This window comes from Chanos chanos, chromosome 14, assembly GCF_902362185.1.
Source record: "Chanos chanos chromosome 14, fChaCha1.1, whole genome shotgun sequence".
Classification (NCBI taxonomy): domain Eukaryota; kingdom Metazoa; phylum Chordata; class Actinopteri; order Gonorynchiformes; family Chanidae; genus Chanos; species Chanos chanos.
Genome location: NC_044508.1, coordinates 2,928,256 through 2,949,496, shown reverse-complemented (window position 1 = coordinate 2,949,496; position 21,241 = coordinate 2,928,256). Strand labels below are relative to the sequence as shown.

General features: G+C 42.5%; 1 protein-coding gene across 1 annotated transcript in view; it reads left to right on the top strand.

Annotated features, from left to right (window-relative positions):
- Nucleotides 1-21,241, top strand: part of unc13ba (unc-13 homolog Ba (C. elegans)) — a 99,828-nt gene that overhangs the window by 9,628 nt on the left and 68,959 nt on the right. The window contains exons 3-9 of the mRNA XM_030791732.1: nucleotides 3,926-4,025; nucleotides 10,089-10,206; nucleotides 10,451-10,574; nucleotides 11,368-11,441; nucleotides 12,076-12,133; nucleotides 12,862-12,897; nucleotides 14,019-14,238. Coding sequence (XP_030647592.1) covers nucleotides 3,926-4,025; nucleotides 10,089-10,206; nucleotides 10,451-10,574; nucleotides 11,368-11,441; nucleotides 12,076-12,133; nucleotides 12,862-12,897; nucleotides 14,019-14,238 — 730 coding nt within the window. The remainder of the gene's footprint in view (nucleotides 1-3,925; nucleotides 4,026-10,088; nucleotides 10,207-10,450; nucleotides 10,575-11,367; nucleotides 11,442-12,075; nucleotides 12,134-12,861; nucleotides 12,898-14,018; nucleotides 14,239-21,241) is intronic.

Below are 21,241 nucleotides of genomic sequence, written 5' to 3'. Positions count from 1 at the left end.
AATAATAATGATAATAATAATAATAATGTAGTGATAGTAATGAAGCAGGAAGATAACATTTAGATACCATTAAAGGAAAAGGGGAGAAGAAGGAAGAAGGGGGAGAGAGAGAGAAAAAAAAAAGGGGGGGGGGGGTCAATTTGTTGGAAAGTTCAGAGCTACAAGGATGGGTTCCCAGGTGTTACTGAATAATTTGGTCTGTTTATTGTTTTTAGCTGTGATTCGTTCCATTGAGAGGTAGTCTGTTAACAGATTAAGCCATTGTGATATTGAAAGTTTGTGCCTGTATTTCCAGTTTAGGAGTATTGTTTTTTTGGCTATTGTTAAGGTGACAAGTATGATCTTGTGGTATTTGTGAATATGACTGATGGGTGTGAGATCTCCTAGAAGGCAAAGGGACGGGGACAGTGGAATGCTGTGACCCAGAAATTTGGAGAGTTCAAATATTATGGCTTGCCAGAAATTTTTGGTTGGTGTGCATTGCCAGAAAGAGTGATAATAACAATCTATTGTGTTGAGGGTGCATTGTGGACAGATATCTGTATTGGTGAAGCCCATGAGGTGCATTCTACGGGTGGTGATGTGTGTTCTGTGCATGACCTTATACTGGATTAGCTGTAGTTGGGAGTTGTTTGTCATGGAGAAGATGTTGCTACATATTTGTTTCCAGAAACTGAGATCAGTCTTAATTTTTAAATCTTTTTCCCAGTTTGTTATTGGTATAGGTAGTGCTTCTTCTTTTGGTGATGATATGTGTTTATATATTTTAGATAAAGGTTTCTCAGATGTTGAAATGGATGCTATCTTTTCTATTAATGGTGGTGGTTGTAAATCAATGTTGGAAAGTTGTATTTTATTTTTTAGTGCATTTTTAAGCTGGAGGTACTGTAAAAAGTTTGGTTGGGTCATGTTATATTTCTGTGTTAGTTCATGGATGGTTAAGAATTTATCATTTGCAAACAGGTGTTGTAAGTGGGTGATTCCCTTACTTTTCCAGGTATTAAATGTGAAGGCGGTCTTATTGATTAAGAAATCGGGGTTGTTCCAAATTGGTGTGAGTTTACATGGTTTAAGTGGGTGATTTGTGATCTTATTGGTTTTCCACCAAGCTTCCAGGGTTGTTGAAATGGTGATGACCTTATAGCAGTTATGTTTTTTGATTGATTGGGGTAAGAATGGCAAGTCTTTAATAGAGAATTCTTCACAAGCTGACTGTTCAGTTTCAAGCCAAGGATCTTGTTGCATGTCTGAATATGTCCATTTCATTATGTACTGTAACTGATGAGCTAAGAAGTAATGGAGAAAGTTTGGGGCATTTAAGCCACCAAGCTGTTTGCTTTCCTGGAGTGTTGAGAGTTTAATTCTTGGTTGTTTATTTTTCCAGTAAAATTTTGTGATTATTGAGTTTAGAGTAGAAAACCAGTTGGGTGTTGGGAAGACGGGAGTCATTGAAAAGAGATAGTTGATTCTTGGTAGGATTGACATTTTCACTGCAGCTATGCGGCCAGCAAGTGAGAGTGGTAAGTTATTCCAACAACTTAAACACTTTTCAGTGGTTTTAAGAATTGGTGTGAAGTTCAATTCAAACAAATCTGAAAGGTTGGAGGAAATATCAATGCCAAGATATCGAATGTTACCTGTAGGGATGTTTAGTGAGAGCCTGGGTGTCACAGCATTCCACTGGTCCTGGTTAACTGGGAGAATAATGGATTTTGACCAGTTGATTGAATATTCTGAGATGGCAGAAAATGTCCCAATCAGATTGAAAATGGCTGGGAGTGATGTAAGAGGGTTTTGTGCATATAGTAATAGGTCATCTGCATATAGACTGACTTTGTGGGTTGTGTTCAGAGTGGTGATACCAGTGATTTGGGTGTTTTGGCGGATGGCAGCTGCTAGGGGTTCAATAAACAGGGCAAATAGTAGGGGTGAGAGTGGGCATCCTTGTCTTGTACCTCTGTGAAGTGTGAAACGTTGTGAAATTATGCCATTTGTGATTACTGATGCTGTGGGTGAGTTGTACAAAATTTTAATCCATTGGATAAATGAATCCCCAAAACCAAATCTTTCTAATGTGGAGAATAAGAATGTCCAGTTAACACGGTCAAATGCTTTTTCTGCATCTAATGACAGGATGACTGTATTGTTTGTTTGGGTTTTGGCTATACTGATTAGATTGAATAGACGGCGCATGTTATTTGATGAATGCCTACCTTTAATGAAGCCTGTTTGATCAGGGTGTATTATAGAAGAGATGACTGTTTCTAATCTCATAGCTAGTGCTTTACTGATGATTTTAATGTCTGTGTTAATGAGAGATAATGGGCGATAGCTTGAGCAGAGAGTTGGGTCTTTATTAGGCTTAAGGAGGAGTGATATAAGTGCTGTATTCATATGGGGTGGAATGACAGAGGAATGTTGAATTCTGCTGACTGTAGTTTTAATATACTGACTGCTGACTGTAGTTTTAATATACTGACTACTGACTGTAGTTTTAATGTACTGACTACTGACTGTAGTTTTAATGTACTGACTACTGACTGTAGTTTTAATATACTGACTACTGACTGTAGTTTTAATGTACTGACTACTGACTGTAGTTTTAATGTACTGACTACTGACTGTAGTTTTAATATACTGACTACTGACTGTAGTTTTAATATACTGACTACTGACTGTAGTTTTAATATACTGACTGCTGACTGTAGTTTTAATGTACTGACTACTGACTGTAGTTTTAATGTACTGACTGCTGACTGTAGTTTTAATGTACTGACTACTGACTGTAGTTTTAATATACTGACTACTGACTGTAGTTTTAATGTACTGACTACTGACTGTAGCTCTAGTAAGGGAGTGGTGATACTGCATTCAGTGTGCAACTTATTCAGATGCTGTGTGATTTCCAGATGGGTTAAAATGGGAAAAGCGAATGAAAGTAATAAAATTTGGTTACAGTCACAGTTAGACACTAAATGTCACTGCACTGATATCTTTAAAATGAATTCTGGCAGGGGTAAGTGTTCATTTAAAAATTCGATGTATTTTAGAAAAAATAAACAGTTCTGTGCAGTTGTGGGTAATTCCTGTTTGGAACAAACTCTGGAACAAGTGATTTTACTGTGGGATGACAGGATGATGAAGAAACTCAGCCCAGGAAAACTCCAAACTGCACTTTCACACAGAGGAGCGATTTCATTGGCAGGAGAGTTTTCAGGAAATTGAAAATTTTCTTAGCAAACTGGATACTCACTACAGACACACACACACACACAAATGCAAGCACACACACACAAACACGCACACACACACATGCACACACACACACACGCACACACACATAGACACCATCAACCCCACTGCCAGGAGAAGGGTCGTCAGCGTGGACTTGTGGCATTTTGTATCTACATCTAATTACGGTTACTTGTCTGCATGGAGACAGGCCATTTAAACTGTCCCTGTTGCTGCTGTAATAACCGGTGCATTACCATAAAGCTATGCATATTTTAAACTTCCAGACAAGCCGCAGGGCTACCAGCCATGTCCAAGTTTTCTGAGACAGCAACAGGTCATACAACGCGAGCATGTGTGTGTGTGTGTGTATGTGTTTTTGTGTGTGTGTGTGTGTGTGTGGGGGGGGGGGGTCTGTGTTGAGTACCCAGTTTGCTGAGAATCCTTTCAGTGTATGTGTGGGTGTGTGTACGGTGAGTCTTCTTTCATAATAGTCTATGTGTTAACATATGTGTGTGTGCTAACAGCACTTAGAAACCACTCTGCCTTGTGTTGATGGGTGGTAGTGTGGGTGGGCTGGGGTGTTGTGTTGTGTTGAACGTGAATTTTTCTGTCAGACTGTAATGCTTATGGAGATGAATTTGAGCCAGGCTGTGACACTAATGTGGTAATGCGTTCTCTTGTTATTTTGCAGATAAGTTTAACGTCTACGTCACACTGAAGGTCCAGAATGTCAAAAGTACGACCATCACTGTGCGTGGGGACCAGCCGTGCTGGGAACAGGACTTCATGTTGTGAGTACTGCTCAAACTCTTCCTCCTATACCCTCCTCTTCCTCCTCCAGAGAATGAGAGAGAGGGAGAAAGAAATAGAGAGGGAGAGAAGGAGAGAGAGAGAGAGAGAGAGAGTTAGTTATTCTCTGTCCTGTTAAGTTAACAACCATTCTGATTCAATATGATTTGATGTGATTCAGTTGATCTCAGTTTAGATTGTAGACAAGGGTTCTATGTATATAGTTATGGAAACCCTGCAGTTCAAGCCAAGATCATTTTAAAGTCACAACCAAGACAAAAGATTACATTTGTGTTGTAACAGAAGCCAACTCTAATTTGTACTTTTTTAAATCAACCTTCTCTCACACTCTGTCTCTCTTGAATTGCTGAAATTTACTACTCATTTTTATGTATTTCTCTATTAGTTGGCAATTTTCCTGTTGTGTTCTGTCTTTGTACTTTGGGTAATATGACAGGATGTCTTTTCACATGTTGCACTGAGGACGAATAACTGAGCTTTAATCAATTGAACCATGTAAAAATATTAAACATGTAATGTTTATAGACTGATACGATTCTTTGGTGATGAGTTTGTACTTGACTCTGTATGTAAAGAATTGCGAAAATGAACCGTGACTCTTTTCTCCCTTTTTTATGCGTGAGGGGAAAACAGGCAACGGTCTCGGGTAGCGTAATTCATTTTGGTGGAACTTTACCCTCACGGTTATTTCTGATGTGTTCGTTGTGGACCACGGCAAAAAAAAAAAAAAAAGACATTTTCCAACAGTGAATGAACGTATAGGGCCTGGAGATGTTTGAGATTGTCAGCACTTGTTGGAAATTGCTTGTAATTTCTGGCCCTTCTGTTCGCTGCTCTGGTGACTTCTGAAGTGGTTTGTGCACAACGAAATGTCATTAAAAAAACAAAACAAAACATTTTTTGTTTTATAACAAGGGACAAACTCTTTGGTGAAGTTTGACAGCTGTTTAGAAACTGTTTGTGTGACAAAATTGTCCCTGAGAGAGCGCATTGTCGTGGTAGTTGTGGTTATAGACATGACCTCTCAAATGCTGTCAATTCAGAGTGGAGGATTAAAGACAGATTTGCACAAGAGCACACACATACACACACACACGCACACGCGTGCGCGCACACACGCGCGCACACACACACACACTCTCTCTCTCACATCTGGCCTGTGTGTGTATGGTTGTGTGGGTGTGAGTGCGTGTGTGCGTGCGTGTGTTTGTGGGTTGAGAGAGAGAGTGTGTGTATGTGAGTGTGTGGGTGGGCATGCATGCATATGTGTGGGTGTGTGTGTATTAGAGGCATTAGGAGAACGTGACGGTGACTTAGGCAGTGGGATAGTGTGTTACAGATCAGTAGTCCAGTGCTGTTTGTCGCGTGTTCAGGGCTGTGTGGCTTTGGGTCAGAAAAGGAGGGTGGGGGGGGGGATTACTCTGGCCTCCTACTCTCACTGCTCATCATCAGGTTAAGCCTAAAGACAGAGGGATTAAAGAGAGAGAAGGACAGAGAGGGAGAGAGAGAGAGAGGGAGAGAGAGAGAGGAACAGGGACAGAAAAGGGAAGAGAAAAGGAGAGGGAGGGAGAGAGAGTAATGTAATTTGGTAAGATAATGAGTAATATGAAGAGAGACAGTAACAGCAAGAGAGAGAGAGAGAGAGAGAAACAGACAGAGAATGAGAGTGAGAGAGAGAGACAGAGAGAGAAAGGGACAGAGAGAGAGAGAGAGAGAGAGAGAGAATAATGTAATGTATTAAGTTAATGAACAATATTAAGACAGACAGAGGGAGAGAAATAAACTGATATATTAAGCAAGTGATGGGTTTGTTAAAATGTCGAAAAGGGAGGATGAATAGATGGGGTGAAACCTGTCATATTATCATCTGTTTCAGCGGAAGTTTAATATTCAGGGCTGTCACTCTCTCTCTCTCACTCTCTCTCTCTCTTTCTTTCTCTCTCTCTCTGTGTGGTAGAAGTGGGGAGGGAAAGGACAGAATGAACAGTTGAAATCTGCAGCCCAGATATGGCAGGAGAAATCAATTTATCTTTGTCATTAGCTCATAACTACTCACTACCACACACACACACACAGTTGCAAATGCAGCTGCTGCGTCTTTCTAACCCTTGTAGTTTTTTCCCAGCCGTGCACACACCACGACCAAAACCACACACACACACACACACACACACACAGTGATCAAATGCGGTAACTAACCTGTCATGACTGTACACCTCTGTCCGTGATTCGATCACATATCACCTTAAACATGAGTTTGTTGAACTGTCTGTAACTGTAAAATCATGTGCTGGCCCATCTTACTTGCTCCTCTTTGTCTCAAGCAGAGACTCGTGTGTCCGCAGACCGAGAATGTACTGTATACTCAGCTTGTCGAGAGGGTTCCACTTAATCCACCATGTCATTGAAAAGGCAGAGTAAAAGAAAGGAGAGAGAGTGTGTTTGTTTACATGGTAAATGCTACAGGATTACAAAAACCATCCACTGTTGAATTGTCAAATGTCAGACGATACCAGCTTGTTTACCATAACAAAAAGGCTGAAAAACAACCTTTCATTGCATCCTCAGTTAAACCCAAATGTAAAAGGAAAAAAAAACCCAAAACAGAACAAATAACAAATAAACAAAAAAAGGGGGCAAACCCTCTAATTCATCTATGTGTGTTCATTTTTTTGCATGTTTTTTTTTCAATTTGTGAAAATACTCCAGATCTCCTTAATCAATAACAGATTTTTTTTCCCCTCTGGCTCTACGGATCCATTGTTTTGCCTGTGGAGAAACATGTCAGTTAGGATAAAACATGAGAATTCTGACAAGTGCATTTTCCGTTTTGGAGTTTTGAATGAGAAACATAATTACATACTACTTGTTTCGTTGCGTGTGCATTGCATGTGTGTCTATTTATTTGTAAAGTTCGGGCTTAAATCTGATCTTGTTTAAGAGGCTTACACATCACTGAAAATGGACGGCAGAGTGTGATAGTGATGAGAACTAAACATCCCGTTCCACAAAGATTTGGCTGAATGAGCACAAATCAACGTCAGACCATCACATAATGGGTTTTCCTCTCAGAGAAAAATGACAGAATGTGTGATCTGAAGAGAGAGAGAGAGAGAGAGAGAGAGAGAGAGAGAGAGAGAGAGAGAGAGAGAGAGAGAGAGAGAGAGAGAGAGCAAATCCAGTCAAAATTTGAGGATCCACTGAGTGGACTTAATTAGAATACGCGGCGACACTGCCGATCCTGAAAGGTCAAAGTTCAGGGTTCAGAACCATGACTCGCCGGCCCGATGACTGAGAAATCGTTTTAGTTTTAAATGCGTCCAGCGAAACTCACACACTCACTGAAGTGGCTACGCACTTAACATAATATGGAGATTATACTGCACCGGATATCCAAAATGGTATCTGGGAATTTGGAAAGGCGAAGCTGATTTTATCTGCAATCTGTGTAAGTCATAAAACACAGAGAATAAGCAGTATGTATGGGGAGGCTGTTGACAATACAGTTTAAAAAAAAAAAAAAAAAGATCTTGTTTCGAAGGGGGGGGGGGGGGGGCTCTATGTAACACCGTAATGAGGCACAAACAGCTTTTAGGGTATGAATCAAAAGCATGTTTGACCATAAACTGTGTCACAGCAACAGTTCTGCTAACTGAGTAAAACCCAGATCCCAGTTTTTACATCAATGTCATGTGACTGCCCATAGGGTCCATGAGGACACTATTATTCAGACACTGGGTTTTTCAACCAGAGTCCCATGTGCAACAGGCACAGAAACACACTGTACTTATGGTGAATGATACTGAAGGTGGTTTTTGTTTTTGTTATCGGTCATTTGGTAGACTGTCTGGTCTAGGCACCCTGGAGGGACTTGGACATTACCCCAGAGTTGCAATAGCTGCTTGAGACAGTAGTGTTGTGTGTGTGTGTGTGTATTTGTGGGATAAGCACTGAATGTGTTTATCTGGTGTGCCAGAGGTTAATTGGTCACACGTGCCAACTTCACACACACACACACACACCACACAACACAGAGAGCAAGATTAGACCAGGAGAGTAAGATCTTAGGATCTGTCTCTACTCATTAAACCAGACAGGGAGAGAGAGAATGAGAGCGAGGTAGAGATCGGTGCTTGGTGGGGAGTCTTTGAAACATATATATGTTTCAGGTGTATGATGTGTCTATATGAGTTTGTGTGTGTGTGTGTGTGTGTGTGTGTGTGTGTCTGTGTGTATCTGTGAGTGTGTGTGTGAGAGTGTTTGTGTATCCTGCAGCAGCAGGGATCCAGGATACATGGGGTTACTTCTCAGCGGTGATTTGCAGTCGTCTTACGTCCAGTTGCTCTTTGGCAGATTATAAATTCTTTCCTAGGCACCTTAAGGATGTCAGAGGTCCAGAGATATCACTGCCACAGTTTTGAAAAGACAGACGCCCTCTTCTTTATTCTCTCTCTCTCTCTCTCTCTCCCTCACTCTGTTTTGTGATGAACAAGAGGTAGGAATTGAGATGAAGAGGTTATCTTTAGGGTTTTTGGGAAGTTACAGGCTAAGTTATCACCTGTGTAAATAAAGACACTACACTGAGACTACTGTAAATGCACACGCACACACACACACACACACACACACACACTCTAACACGGGCACAGTGTGAACACGGTCAGTAACCTCATTAGACCCCACTGAGGTTAAGGTCACTCCGTGTCTGATGTAGAATCCCCCACAGATAGCATGGTGTGCTACAGTTTCCCAACTCAGTAATGCCCATGTCGCAGCTCTTTGCAAACACCACGTATTAAACATGTATGTGGAGTGTCATTTTAAGTAACATTGCATGTAATTGTGTATTTAAAGAACAATTTTACACCTGCACCTTTGATTTAATGTTATTTAAGAAATTGTGGCTAATGTTTATGTTTGAACAGTTGCTTGCCATACCTCTTACTATGGGGAGTAAGTGTTATATATACATGTTTCGGTCACTTTTTAAATGAGCTTGAGGTATATGTTGAATATTTAATGTATTTTCCCAAGTGAAGTCAGTGGGATATCGCGGTGGGAAAGCCATGTTTGCTTCTCATAGCCTTCATTAACAATTCAAGCTGCATCTTACATTTCTTTATGTCATCCGAGCATTTTCTGTCAGGAACTGCTGAAGAGATCTGTTGTAATAAAACTCATCGCCTTCCAGTAACTGGACCGTTTCTCTTATCCCCATCGTTACAATTCATCTGTGTTAAAACTAACATAAAACCAACAAAACCGCAAGCAGCGAAATAATGGCAAAGCTGTTAGCCAGTGGTTGTCGTTTTACAAGGGATCCTTTGCAGCGGTAATGGAACAATTATGTGTGTTGCATAGTGCAATGTTGGAAGGGTTGATTTCATTCGAGGGCCCACTGGCTGTCCCCGCCAACCCAAAAAAAGATCTTCACAGGGCAATCGCCGTTATGAATATGCAAATGAGGTCGCGCGGTGTTTTGTATGTGCCGTCGAGAAAATTACAGTGCTCAACGGTTAAAATATGCGGTGGCGATTCCGTAGACCTTTCTTCTCCGTTCTGAGGCTCTAACAGGACCCAGTGTAATTAATTCTGCCATGCACCAAAGTAATTAAGTAATTGTTCAGTTTTTCGATATCACTTTATCCGACTTTTATGAGGTGGGTCGTCCTAAACAGCGAGTGCTTTTGCAGTTAAAACTGTATATTCAGTGCTACGTGCTAACCCTCAACCAGTCGTGGTTGTGCTCATTCATACTAAACGTGACAGAAATTTGTAGTGCTCAAAATTAATATCCTTTCATATGAGAAAAGTGAACTACTATTGAACTTGCAGTATCTCTCATTTGTTTTCTACCATTTGAATGATGAAAGACTGTTTTGGTGTCAGGCATTCGAGGCTAAACCTGGACCTAAGGCCATCTAGAAATCAGTCACATTTTTATTTTCTGCTCTGCTTTGTAGGTGTGTGTGTGTGTGAGAGAGAGAGAGAAATACAGAGCTTTGTGCAAGGTAACACAGTGTTATTGTTGTATTTGTCCACAGCGAGATTAATCGACTGGATTCCGGGCTGGTGGTGGAATTGTGGAACAAAGGCTTAATCTGGGACACCATGGTGGGGACGGCGTGGATCCCTTTGGAATCCATACATCAGTCTGACGAGGTGGGTACAGCCACACACACAGGAGTACATGAGTTTGGTTTATTTTGCCCCACTGAAAGTAGAAGGATCTTTTGTGACTTTTAAAACTCCCAACACTTGCTCAAGCCATTAATAATGCACCCGCATCTGTTCTTTTTACCGTCCGGCCCTCAGTTCATTTTCTCTGTGTGTGTGTGCCTCTCTCTCTCTCTCTCTCTCTCTCTCTCTCTCTCTCTCTCTCTCTCTCTCTCTCTCTCTGGTACAGGAAGGTCCTGGTGAGTGGATCTCTCTGGACTCAGAGGTTCTGATGAAAGCGGACGAGATCTACGGCACCAAGAACCCGACGCCCCACCAGGTGCTTCTGGACACACGTTTTGAGCTGCCCTTCGGTAAGTTAGATCTTTCTTTCTTTCACTCTATCACTCCATCTCTTTCTAGCCACATTCTCTCTGTGTTCCTTCCCTTTTCTCTCATGGATTCTCTCCTTTTCTTTTCCTTTCTCCCCATCTCTGACTTATTCTCTCGCTAGCACTTTGAGTCTTGAGAAGAAACCACTGTGGTGGTTTAAAAGACCTAAACAACTGGAGGGAAATAGATGGGTTCAGCTCATATTATTTACTGAAGCACAGAGTTTCAGAGTCAGAATCAGAATATGGTTTATTGCCAAGTAGGTTTACTCCTGCTAGGATTTTTTCTTGGTGTGTTGGTGCACCATACAAATACAACATATAAATACAAATACACATACAGATACAAATGCCATACAGATACAACACTAAAGTACAACTAGTGACTAGTAACAATGCTTTATACAGAGAGTATATGTACGTTGGCTGTGTTTTGTGGCTTTCAGGGTTGTGTCCTCCCTGTAAAAAGAAGACGTTTCCTCCATTACATGCAGAAAGAAAGATAGGAGATTTGGAGAGACAGAGAAGGAAAGAGGGACTGGGGAGTGACTGGGATGTTGAAGTGGCTAGTTAATCTATTTATGGTGTTCCTACAGGAATCCAAAAGCATCTCATACCATATTAAAGAGCATGAATATAATATGCGAGTGCTTTGCAGACAGAATGGGATGGGACAGGGTTGGTTGTGATGAACCCGGGAAGGAGCAGGAAAAGACGGATTACCACCGGCCGAAATTTCCAGTTGATTTTCTTCCGCTTTTTCCCCCTCCGTCAGACATTCCAGACGACGAGGCGCAATACTGGACCAAGAAGCTGGAGCGAATTAATACCATGAGGATACACGATGAGGTAGTCCTGTGCTCACCTCTGTTGAACCTTGCGTCTCAGATCAGTACTCCGTAACCGTCTTCAAGGACCTGCTCTAGCAGTCTGAAACAAAAGACAGCGTGAGCCTTCAGATAGGTTGAGTTTTGGCTGCCTGTGAGAAAGGATGGTTTGGATTTTGATTGAGTTTGTTCATCTGGAATGTTTGCTTGTGAAATCTGGTTTATTGATCAATCCAAAATATCAGCCGTGCTGTTTTGTGACGTACTGTACTCTTTGAACTTCTGTTAGTTTGAGAGTCACAGTGTGAATTTTATGTTTTAAAGACACCATTGTTTGGGTGTCAGTACCCTGGAAAGAATCAGTGTGTGTGTAGGTTTTTTAAAAAGTGCATGCCTCAATTGTGGTTTTAAGTCCTAACCACCATCTTGTGGTGAAGTTCTGTAAGTGCACATATATGATATATACATTGCAAGTAAATCTGGATGATTTTGCACATGACCTTCTCTTTATACATACATACATGCATATATATACAAGCATACATGTGTGTATATATATGTACATGTTAATATATGTATGCTTGTATATGTATGTATGTATATATTATATTTTTATGTTTTTCTTTTTTTATATTTTTTTTTCCTTTTTGTTTTAGTATCCGCTGCAAGATGAGAATCATAGAAGAGAACTACCATCTGTCCCCTCCCAGTGCTGTAAGTATTGCCGAACAGCTGGTCTTAAGTTTTTATTCTTTAACCATACAGAGTGTATGTGTGGGGAGGAGCATGATATTCACTTTTTCTTAATATGTATATCATAGTGTGTGTTTGTGTACGTGTGTGCATATTGGAGCTTGAAATAGCTTTTTTTGCTCCCAGATTTGGGAGCTGCTGTCCTCTGCATTTTTTCTGTGAGCCACTAGGTGGCACACTATAACCTCACAAAAACTTTTTTTCTCTTTGTTTGAAGAATGGCTTTCTTACAACAGACAATTGTCGTGTTTACAACTTTCATAATGTTTGGTCGTTGTGCTTGTTTGATTTTCTTTCATTTATTATTTTTCATGTTTGGGTTTCTTCCAACAAAAAACATCTTCGAATTTTGCTGAACAGAAAAGCTTGAGTAACTTTTATAGTTTTTTTTTTTTTTTTATGTGGGTGTGTCTGATGTATATTAGATACTGACACTAATATACACATACCGTACTACCCATGTGTTTACTATTTATATGCACTGCACACTGAAAGGTTCTGCAGAGGGTTTTTCAACATTGAAATGTATAGACACATTTACCATGACATAGATGTCATATAATTTAATGTCTCTGTTCCCAGCATAACTTAACATAGCCTACTAATGACGGGAAAGAAAACAGATGTTTCAGTATTTTGAAAACTCTTGCAACTTGTGTTTCTGTCAAAAACTTCCTCCACACCACTAGGCAACTGGAGTTACTTTGGATGGAGTGATCAACAGAGTATGTGCTTTGGCTAATATCTCTCTCGTCATTTTTTTCATGCCTTCATTCGTTCATCCATGTTTTATTTGTGACCACTGCATGCACCGATTTGTAAAAAGAAAGACTACACTGTCATCTTCTCTCTGCTCTCTGTCTGTCTCTCTATCTGTCTCTTTCTCTCTCTCTCTCTCTGTCTCTCTGTCTGTCTGTCTCTCTCTTTCTCTCTGTCTGTCTGTCTCTCTCTCTCTCCCTCTCTCTCGCTGTCTCTCTCCCTCTCTCTTTCTCTCTGTCTGTCTCTCTGTCTGTCTCTCTGTCTCTCTCTCTGTCTTTCTTTCTCTCTCTCTCTCTCTCTCTCTCTCTCTCTCTCTCTCTCTCACTCAACATTTTTCGTTGGCTCATTTGTCATTTGTCATTATTAAGTTGTTGTATAAACTGACCCTAATACACTGCTGCCCTCCTTATCTTTACCGAATTTATGTGCCCCCATTCTCATAGGGAAGCATAAAAAAAATCATCACTGATTTAAAAACATTAATTCTACTTCTACCTTTTAATTTTCCTGAAAACAAATATGTATTTAGCTTCAAGTCATCAGTAATCGAGCCTAGTCAAGCCTAGACTGATTTGTGATGGGTCAATACAAGCTGAATAACTGTGTGAAAAAAGCAAAGAGGAGATAAGCAGACACCAAGTCTCTCAGATCTCTAACATTATCACAGAGACCAGATGATGTCGCGTTTTTTTTGGCAAGGATATGTCACGTGTTCTCATTAGTATTCTGTTTTGGTGATTCTATTGTGTTTCTGTGGCTCATTATAGCAAATAGAAGATATTTATGGTGGGTAAGCTGGTAATTACCTGCAAAAGTTCGCATTGCCAGACTCACCACATGCAACATTAATCAGATCACAGCTTTGGCAGAACCCTTTTCCCTGTTGTGGGTCTCAGAGTTATCCAAACACTAACATGCTGTTTTCTCTAATTCATCAAAAATCATTTGTGGATGTTGTTAGGTGGACACCACCATTTTTACAAAACAAAGTGATGTAAAAATCTCTTTTTTTGTGACGTCTCTAAACTAAGGAAATCAAATCCTGTCCAAGCCAATACTTGCTAAGTTTCATTTCTCTGTGTCAAAGCGCTGGAGGACCATGACAGTGCAGTGGATGACCGCGACAGCGACTATCGCAGTGAGACGAACAGCCGCCCTCCACGGTACCACACCACAGCCCAGCCAAACTCTTCTGTGCACCAGTATCCCATGGGAAGAAAACTCCCACACCAGACAGTGTCCAAAGAATCGGGGAATGACTCCATACAGAGCTTTGAGTCAGACTACAGGGAAGGAAGGGGGCCTAGGTATGTACACACACACACATTTAAAAGTCCTTATGTGGTTTTTTTGTAAATATCCAACAAATAGTACAATTTGATTTGATTTGTTTTCTTTTTGTTTGTCACATTTAGTTAATTTGGTGTTCTAATCTTTTGTTGAATTCATTTTTTTAAGTATGCTCTTTTCAGTTTGATTTGCGTTGCTCTTAATTTCTCATTTTTTTCTTTCTTTTCACCCTTTCAAATCCTTTTTTTTTTGCATGGTTTTACACATTATCCATTAAACACAGACCTCCGCAAAATAGAAGCGGAGTTAGGATAATCCCTGTTGACTCAGGTATGGGTGTGGAAGATTGGGAAAGCAAATACAAAATTGCTGACAACATTCTGGATGATTATCTAGACCCAGAGCAGAAAAAATGGGATGACGATGACGAGACAAAAAGTGAAATTTATCGTATCGTAAGCACAACAGAAGACTCCAAAGGTAGCAGGTTCTACCAGACTGTGGAGTGTGACACAATGTCTCCAGAGGCTGAAGAGTATGATGAGGAAGGCAATCCCATTAGGAGCCACCCTGGCAGTGGGGAGGTACGCCTGGTCTATAGGGAGGCAGGGAACTTTGAAGATGAAAACTCACCTCCTGAAATTTCGATCATCCCATCAGTTCGACAGATACAACAGCAAAGGTCAGATCGAACCTCATACAAAGAGGGGTTATTGTACAAGACTAGAATGTGGGCCAAGAACTCATTCGAAGATACTCTGGAGAACTATGCAATTTATCGTGAGGAAGAGGAAGCTAGGATGAGAGCCAGATGTGAGTATGACTCCGTGGGTTCAGATGAGATGCAGTTTTCCCTTGGTTCTGAGGAGGAACTGGAGGATATGGCTTTTGCTGAGGAGGACTTTCAATATGAATATGACACTTACTACAACCATGAAAGATATATTTCATCCTATGGAATGCAACCAGATTGGCCCCAAAGTTGCTGTGAGCGAAAAAGTTGCAAGGGGGTGGCTGGAAGTCGTGGTGCAGAGGTTTTGTTGTCACCAGTTGAAGAACCAAGTGATGAATATGTCGACACTATGGATGAACTCCAGAACCTTGTTGATACAGTATCAGAGTACCTGGCTGAAAAAGAGGAGGAGATCAGTAAGTATGAATCCCTGCCAAAGTCAAGTATCAAAAAAGTCCCACCACAGGACAGCACAAAACCTGAAATGGTTTCAGAAGAAAAGGTGAAAGAGGCTGAGACAGCTGAGGTGAAAGAGGGTTCTGCCATGGAACAAGGAATTACAGGAGTGAAAAATGCCATGAATTCATTGTTCAGTTCAATCACAGGCACCAAGTCACCAGTTGAGAATGTGGAATCCTCTGATACAACAGCTCCAAGTCCAGTTCCTCCACAAACAGAATCTGGCATTTCTAAACTGTTCTCTTTTATACCCAAACCATCAGGTAGTCCAACTCCTGTTGCAGTGGTACCCCCTGCCAATCAGGAAGCTAGGACTGACAAAAAGTTTTCCCTGGGGACACTTCTGCCATTTCAGTCTCCTGAGGCTAGCCGTCCTGCAAGGGCAGCATCAGCAGCTGAGTCGCAGGACAGTGCTGCCAGTGGTAGTCAAATTCAAGGATCTAATACAAACCAGCCAGCCTCTGTTGTTGATTCTATGTTAGGGAAACTGAATCCCTTGAGGCTATTTTCAGACAAACCTGCAGAAGCAGAAGCTGCAACAGCTCCTGAATCGGTGGGACATGGTAACAAATCTTCTGGAAGCACTGAGTCCAAAGAGGGATTCATTGATAAGCCCAAGAGCTTGTCTATAGAGGGTGCAGGCTCTCAGACTGAGCGGCAGTCCTCAGACGAGCATTCCCAAAGATCAGCGAGTGGATCGGTGGAATTATTGCCTGAATCTGAATCATCTGGTGAAATTCTTGATGCTCAGCCAAGAAGGGCATCTCCAAGGACAGGAGAGAGTAGCTCTGATGCAAAGCACCCTGGGCAGCCACCTACAGAGGACACTGGATTTTTCAGCCCTTTTAAGAAATCATTGACCTCACTGATCTCAACTGTTCCTGCTGACAAATCTGCACAGAATGAGGCTCCTTCTGCACCTTCTATGTTTTCTCTTTTCAAACCCACGGAGAGTGCAAAGACAGAGGATGTGTCAGCCTCTGTTGGTAGCAAGTTAAAACTGCCTTTCTTCACCTCTGAGAATTCGTCCGCTCCTCAGGCACCCAAACAAGAGGGTGGCATGCTCTCTGGGCTACTTAAACTTGCTACAGGTGAAGATATTACTGCCTCTAAAGCTACTACATCTCCAAGTGGCACTAAATCGCCTCTGCCAAGTCGTGCTGCTCTCCTTGAAAGTGTACCAAAAGGGAACACAGACACAGGTTGGTTCTCAAACCTTTTTAAAGCCCCACCAAGTGAACCTCAACAGCCAGCTAAACCACAACCAGCAACATCAACTCCAGCAAAATCGGCAACAGTCAGCCAAAGCGTGCCTGCTGTTGTTGTACTGTCTGAAAAAGAACAAGATCCATCAGATGTCTCTGTAGAGCAAAAAGAGGCACCAGCAGTGAAAGAAACAGACCTTAAGCCTGGAATTGAAGCACAACCTGATTCTAAGAATCAGACAGAAGGTGTGGTTCAGGATGAGACACAGGGTGAATCCATGTCCCACGCTCAAGCCATAGCAGAAGAAAAGGATCGGCCGAAACCTGAAGACCAAGATCAAGCTAAACAAAAAGAGCAACCTCAAGCCAAGCCTCAAGAGCAGAGTGAGTCCAAGCCCCAGGAACAAACACAGGCACAGCCTCAGTCCCAGGGTTTATTATCAGGTCTGCTGAAACTGGCCTCATCTGATGAAGTTTCAAGCGGAAACAAAACTCAGTCAAATGCTAATCCACCTCAACAGCAAGGTGGACTTCTATCAGGACTTTTCTCCTCTGTCACTGGAACCCAAAATCAGAGCCAATCCCAAAACAATGCTACACCCCCACAATCAGGAGGATTGTTGTCTGGACTGCTAAAGATGGCTTCACCAGAAACTGTCCCCACTAGTAGTCAACCTATGGGCTCACAGCCACTATCTAAGGCACCAGAAGGCCAAGGTAGCCAGGCAACAGTGGATGCTCAAAAGGCTTTGGGGCAAAATCAGAATCTCCCAAAACAGGCTGCTGCACCCACTTCTACTAATCAAGCTGGAGGCCTTTTCTCTGGGCTTCTGAAACTAGCCTCTGACACAGTAACTAGTGTCCAAACCCCTCCTAGCCAACCTTCCCCAGGTCCTTCAGCTGATCAGTCAAGCCAAAAGCAAACTAGCACACAAGGACCAAGCCAAGCAGCACCACAAGGTAATGCTCCTCAGGGTCAAGCAGGAGGTCTCTTATCAGGGCTGCTTAAACTGACATCTTCTGATAATCTACCTGCACCTGGACAAGCAGCTTCAGCTCAACAGCAGGAACCAGGGTTCTCAGATAAACAATCAAATGAACAGCATGTAAATACACAACCACAGCCACCTCCCCAACAAGCTAGTCAACAGGGAGGTCTTTTGGGGGGTCTTCTTAAATTCACACTGACAGAGAATGCACCACAGTCTCCTCAGCAGCCACAAGCAGGTGGCCCTAGCAGTCAGTCTAATCAAGACCAAACAAACCAACAAAATGTCCAGCAAGTAAATACACAACCACAACCTCCTACTCAACAGGCTAGTCAACCAGGAGGGCTTTTAGGAGGGCTTTTTAAATTGACATCTGCAGAAAGCACACCGCTCACTCAAGGGCAGCAGCAGTCAGGTGGCACTAGCAGTCAGGAGCAAACAAACCAACAAAATGCCCAAATACAGCAACCACCTGCGAACCAGGCAGGAGGGATGCTGACTGGACTTTTCAGTAAGTTAACTGCAGCAGACAGTACTCCTCAACAGTCACAGCCAGCATCTGGTAGCCAGATGTCAAACCAAAGCCCAAAACCTGCCCAGCAACCACCCAGCCAACAAAGTGGATTCCTCGATGGTCTGTTTAGTATGGGTGTTACAGACACTAATACTGCAAACCAGCCATCCACTACTAAGCCAGAACAAGCACCCATTGGTAACCAATCTAATGTGCAGCAAGCAAACAGACAAAATCTGCAAAGGCAAAACCAAGTTCCACCACAGCAGACACCCCAAAGTGGTCCAGGTGGGATGCTTTCAGGGTTGTTCAATAAGCTTGCAGCGTCAGACACAACCCCTGTACAGCCACCTGTTCAGACTGGTAGCCAGCCAAGCCAGCAAATGAACAAACCTGGTCAAAGTGACCATACTCCACCACAACCGTCCAGCCAACAAGGTGGATTTTTCTCCGGGCTTTTTTCTACAAATCCACAACCAGCACCACAACAACAAGGGCCACCTGGAAGCCGACCCAATCAACAACAGCAACAGGGCATAAGACAGCCACTGCAGAGGCAAAATCAGATCCCTTCACAGACTGCCACAGCACCTGAGCCACAACAAGGAGGGCTACTTTCTGGCCTTTTCAACAAATTGGCATCAGTTGACACTCCTGCTCAGCAAGCACAACCTTTAGCAGGAGGCCAGTCTGGTCAGCAAACAAATAAGTCAAATGCCCCAGGTCAGGCTCCAAGTCAGCCTCCAAGTCAGTCTGGAGGTTTGCTCTCTGGACTTCTAAAGATGGGCACTACAGATGCTGCACCTACTAAGCCGCCCACACCTACACAGCAGCAAGGACCCTCTGGAAATCAACAACAAGCCAACAGACAGAATGTGCAAAAGCAGGGTCAGAATGCAGCTCAGACTGCAACACAGCAACAAAATCAGTCAGGTGGTCTGTTTTCTAGTATATTAAAAATGGCTGCTGGTGATAGTGAATCCCAGGCACAGGCTCAAACCAGTAGTCAGTCATCAACCAAATCTGCACAAAGCTCCAGTGCCCCACAATCTGAATCTGGTGGGATTTTGTCTGGTTTTTTGAATAAGCTGGGTGCAGCTACTGAAGAGCAGACGTCCAGTAACCAAGCAGGACCTCATCAGAAGCCACAACAAAAGCCACAGCAGCAACAGGAGCGTCAAGGTACTAAGCCTGGACAAGGCCGCCCACAGATTCAAAGGACAAAGCCTGTGGTGCTTCAGTCCTCACAGGATGGAGCATCTGAGAAGGATCAGAAAGTCCCTGCACAGAAAGGTTTTCTATCTGGATTATTTGGTAAGGGCTCAGAGGAGGACATCTCACCCAAGCTTCAGGAAACTACTTCTTGTACTCCAAAGGTCAGTTCTAGTGAGCCAGAGACCAGTTCAAATGGCAGCAGCCCTGGCTTGCTCTCTAGTATTTTTAAGTCGGGATCCAGTGAGACTAGCACCCCAGCAACAGGAAAAGAAACGGAGAAAGGCCTTCTTGATCGGTTAATATCAAAACAGAGTAAAGACGACAGTGCCGCTACTACCACTGTTTCAAGTAGTACAGCCAGTGTGGATCCAAGCGTGTTAGGGGCACATCCAAATCAATCTCTGAAACAGTCTGGTGCGCAGGAACAACCTCCAACACCAGCTACTAGGCAGTACCTGGATGAAATCCATAGACTCTTGTATGGCACTGCCACTGAGTATGGTTACCAGGATCTGTTGTACTCCTTTGCAGAGCATGGTGTGATTCCTCCAGAGCTCTATGAACACCAGTGTCTTATAGAAGCCCTCCTTTGGCAGCAGTTAAATGAATATGCGTTATCTGAGAGTCTTGCAGCACAAGTTCAGGAGTGTTATGCTGCAAGTCAAGAGTACATGCCTTCAAATGTAGAAGCTGCGTGGGAGTGTCCGGGTTGGTGGAACTTGAAAGATGTGGATCCCAACCAGTTTTACATTCCATCACATCCCTGGAAGGATACGGTTACATCTCCATTACGAAACATGTTTCATCAACCACAGGAAGAAGATATTGTGCTGTTTGACATGACATGCAGGAACAGAAAATCTTGGAGCAGTTGTGACAATCTCAGTAGTCAGAATAACCGAAGGCCCTCCATTGTTAAAGAATCTGTCATTAATCTTTCAACAGAAAAGCCTGCGAAATTAAGTAGATGTCAGTCACTCTCCGACTGTAGCACATATGGTAATCTGGTTGAGAAAAACAAAGCTCAGAGTGACGAATCAACAAAGAAACAAATTGATCTGAAAGCTGCCAAAGAGTTTATCAAACGACTCACTGCTGAAAAGGGGCCTATGGATCTTAGTCACACTGCTGTTGATCTTAGTAGCTGCCCTGGATTTAATGGAGATTGTGATGACAACATATTCTTTGAGGATTCAGAATGGTACCAGCAGTGGCTCTCACTTTTGGAGCAAGGACTGTGGTGGCCAGCAGAGGCAGGGGATTGTGGATACTATGTTTACACAGATCATGAATACATATACTCTCTGTTGACCGACAGAGCTGGTAAGCATATGTACGCTTGTGTCACTCCAGAAGAAGGTCGGATACTGGAGCAGATCACAGAGAACATCTCAAACATGCTTCAGAAAAAGGACAATGGAAAAGTCACCCTATGTGCATTTAAGATCCCTCTTTACAATGAGGATGAAATGATCTGGGTTCCGGGGCACCGTCAAGCAGACTCCCAGCTGCTTAATGCTCCCGTAGATTTGTCCGCTGCCTTTAGGAAAGGTGATAAGATTATGAATATGAACCTTGAGCGATTTTCACAGATGTTTGAGGAGTCCATGGTTGCTCAAACTGAACAGCCTGTGGACTTCACTGTGTACAAGCTCAAAAAAGTCAAAGTGGGAGTGCAAGAATCAAATATAATATTTCAGGAGGAGCAACTGGAGGCAGCTGATCTTTCGAGTAAAATGAAAAAGGGAAGTTTTGGGGGACCATATTGGAAAAATCAGGGAATAAACGATCTCTTCACACAGGTGTCTGCTCCGCTTTCCTCTGCCACAGTTGCATATACTTCATCAATGACCTCTGGACGGTATTCTTTAACAAACAGACACTATCCAGTCCCTGAAATCAGAA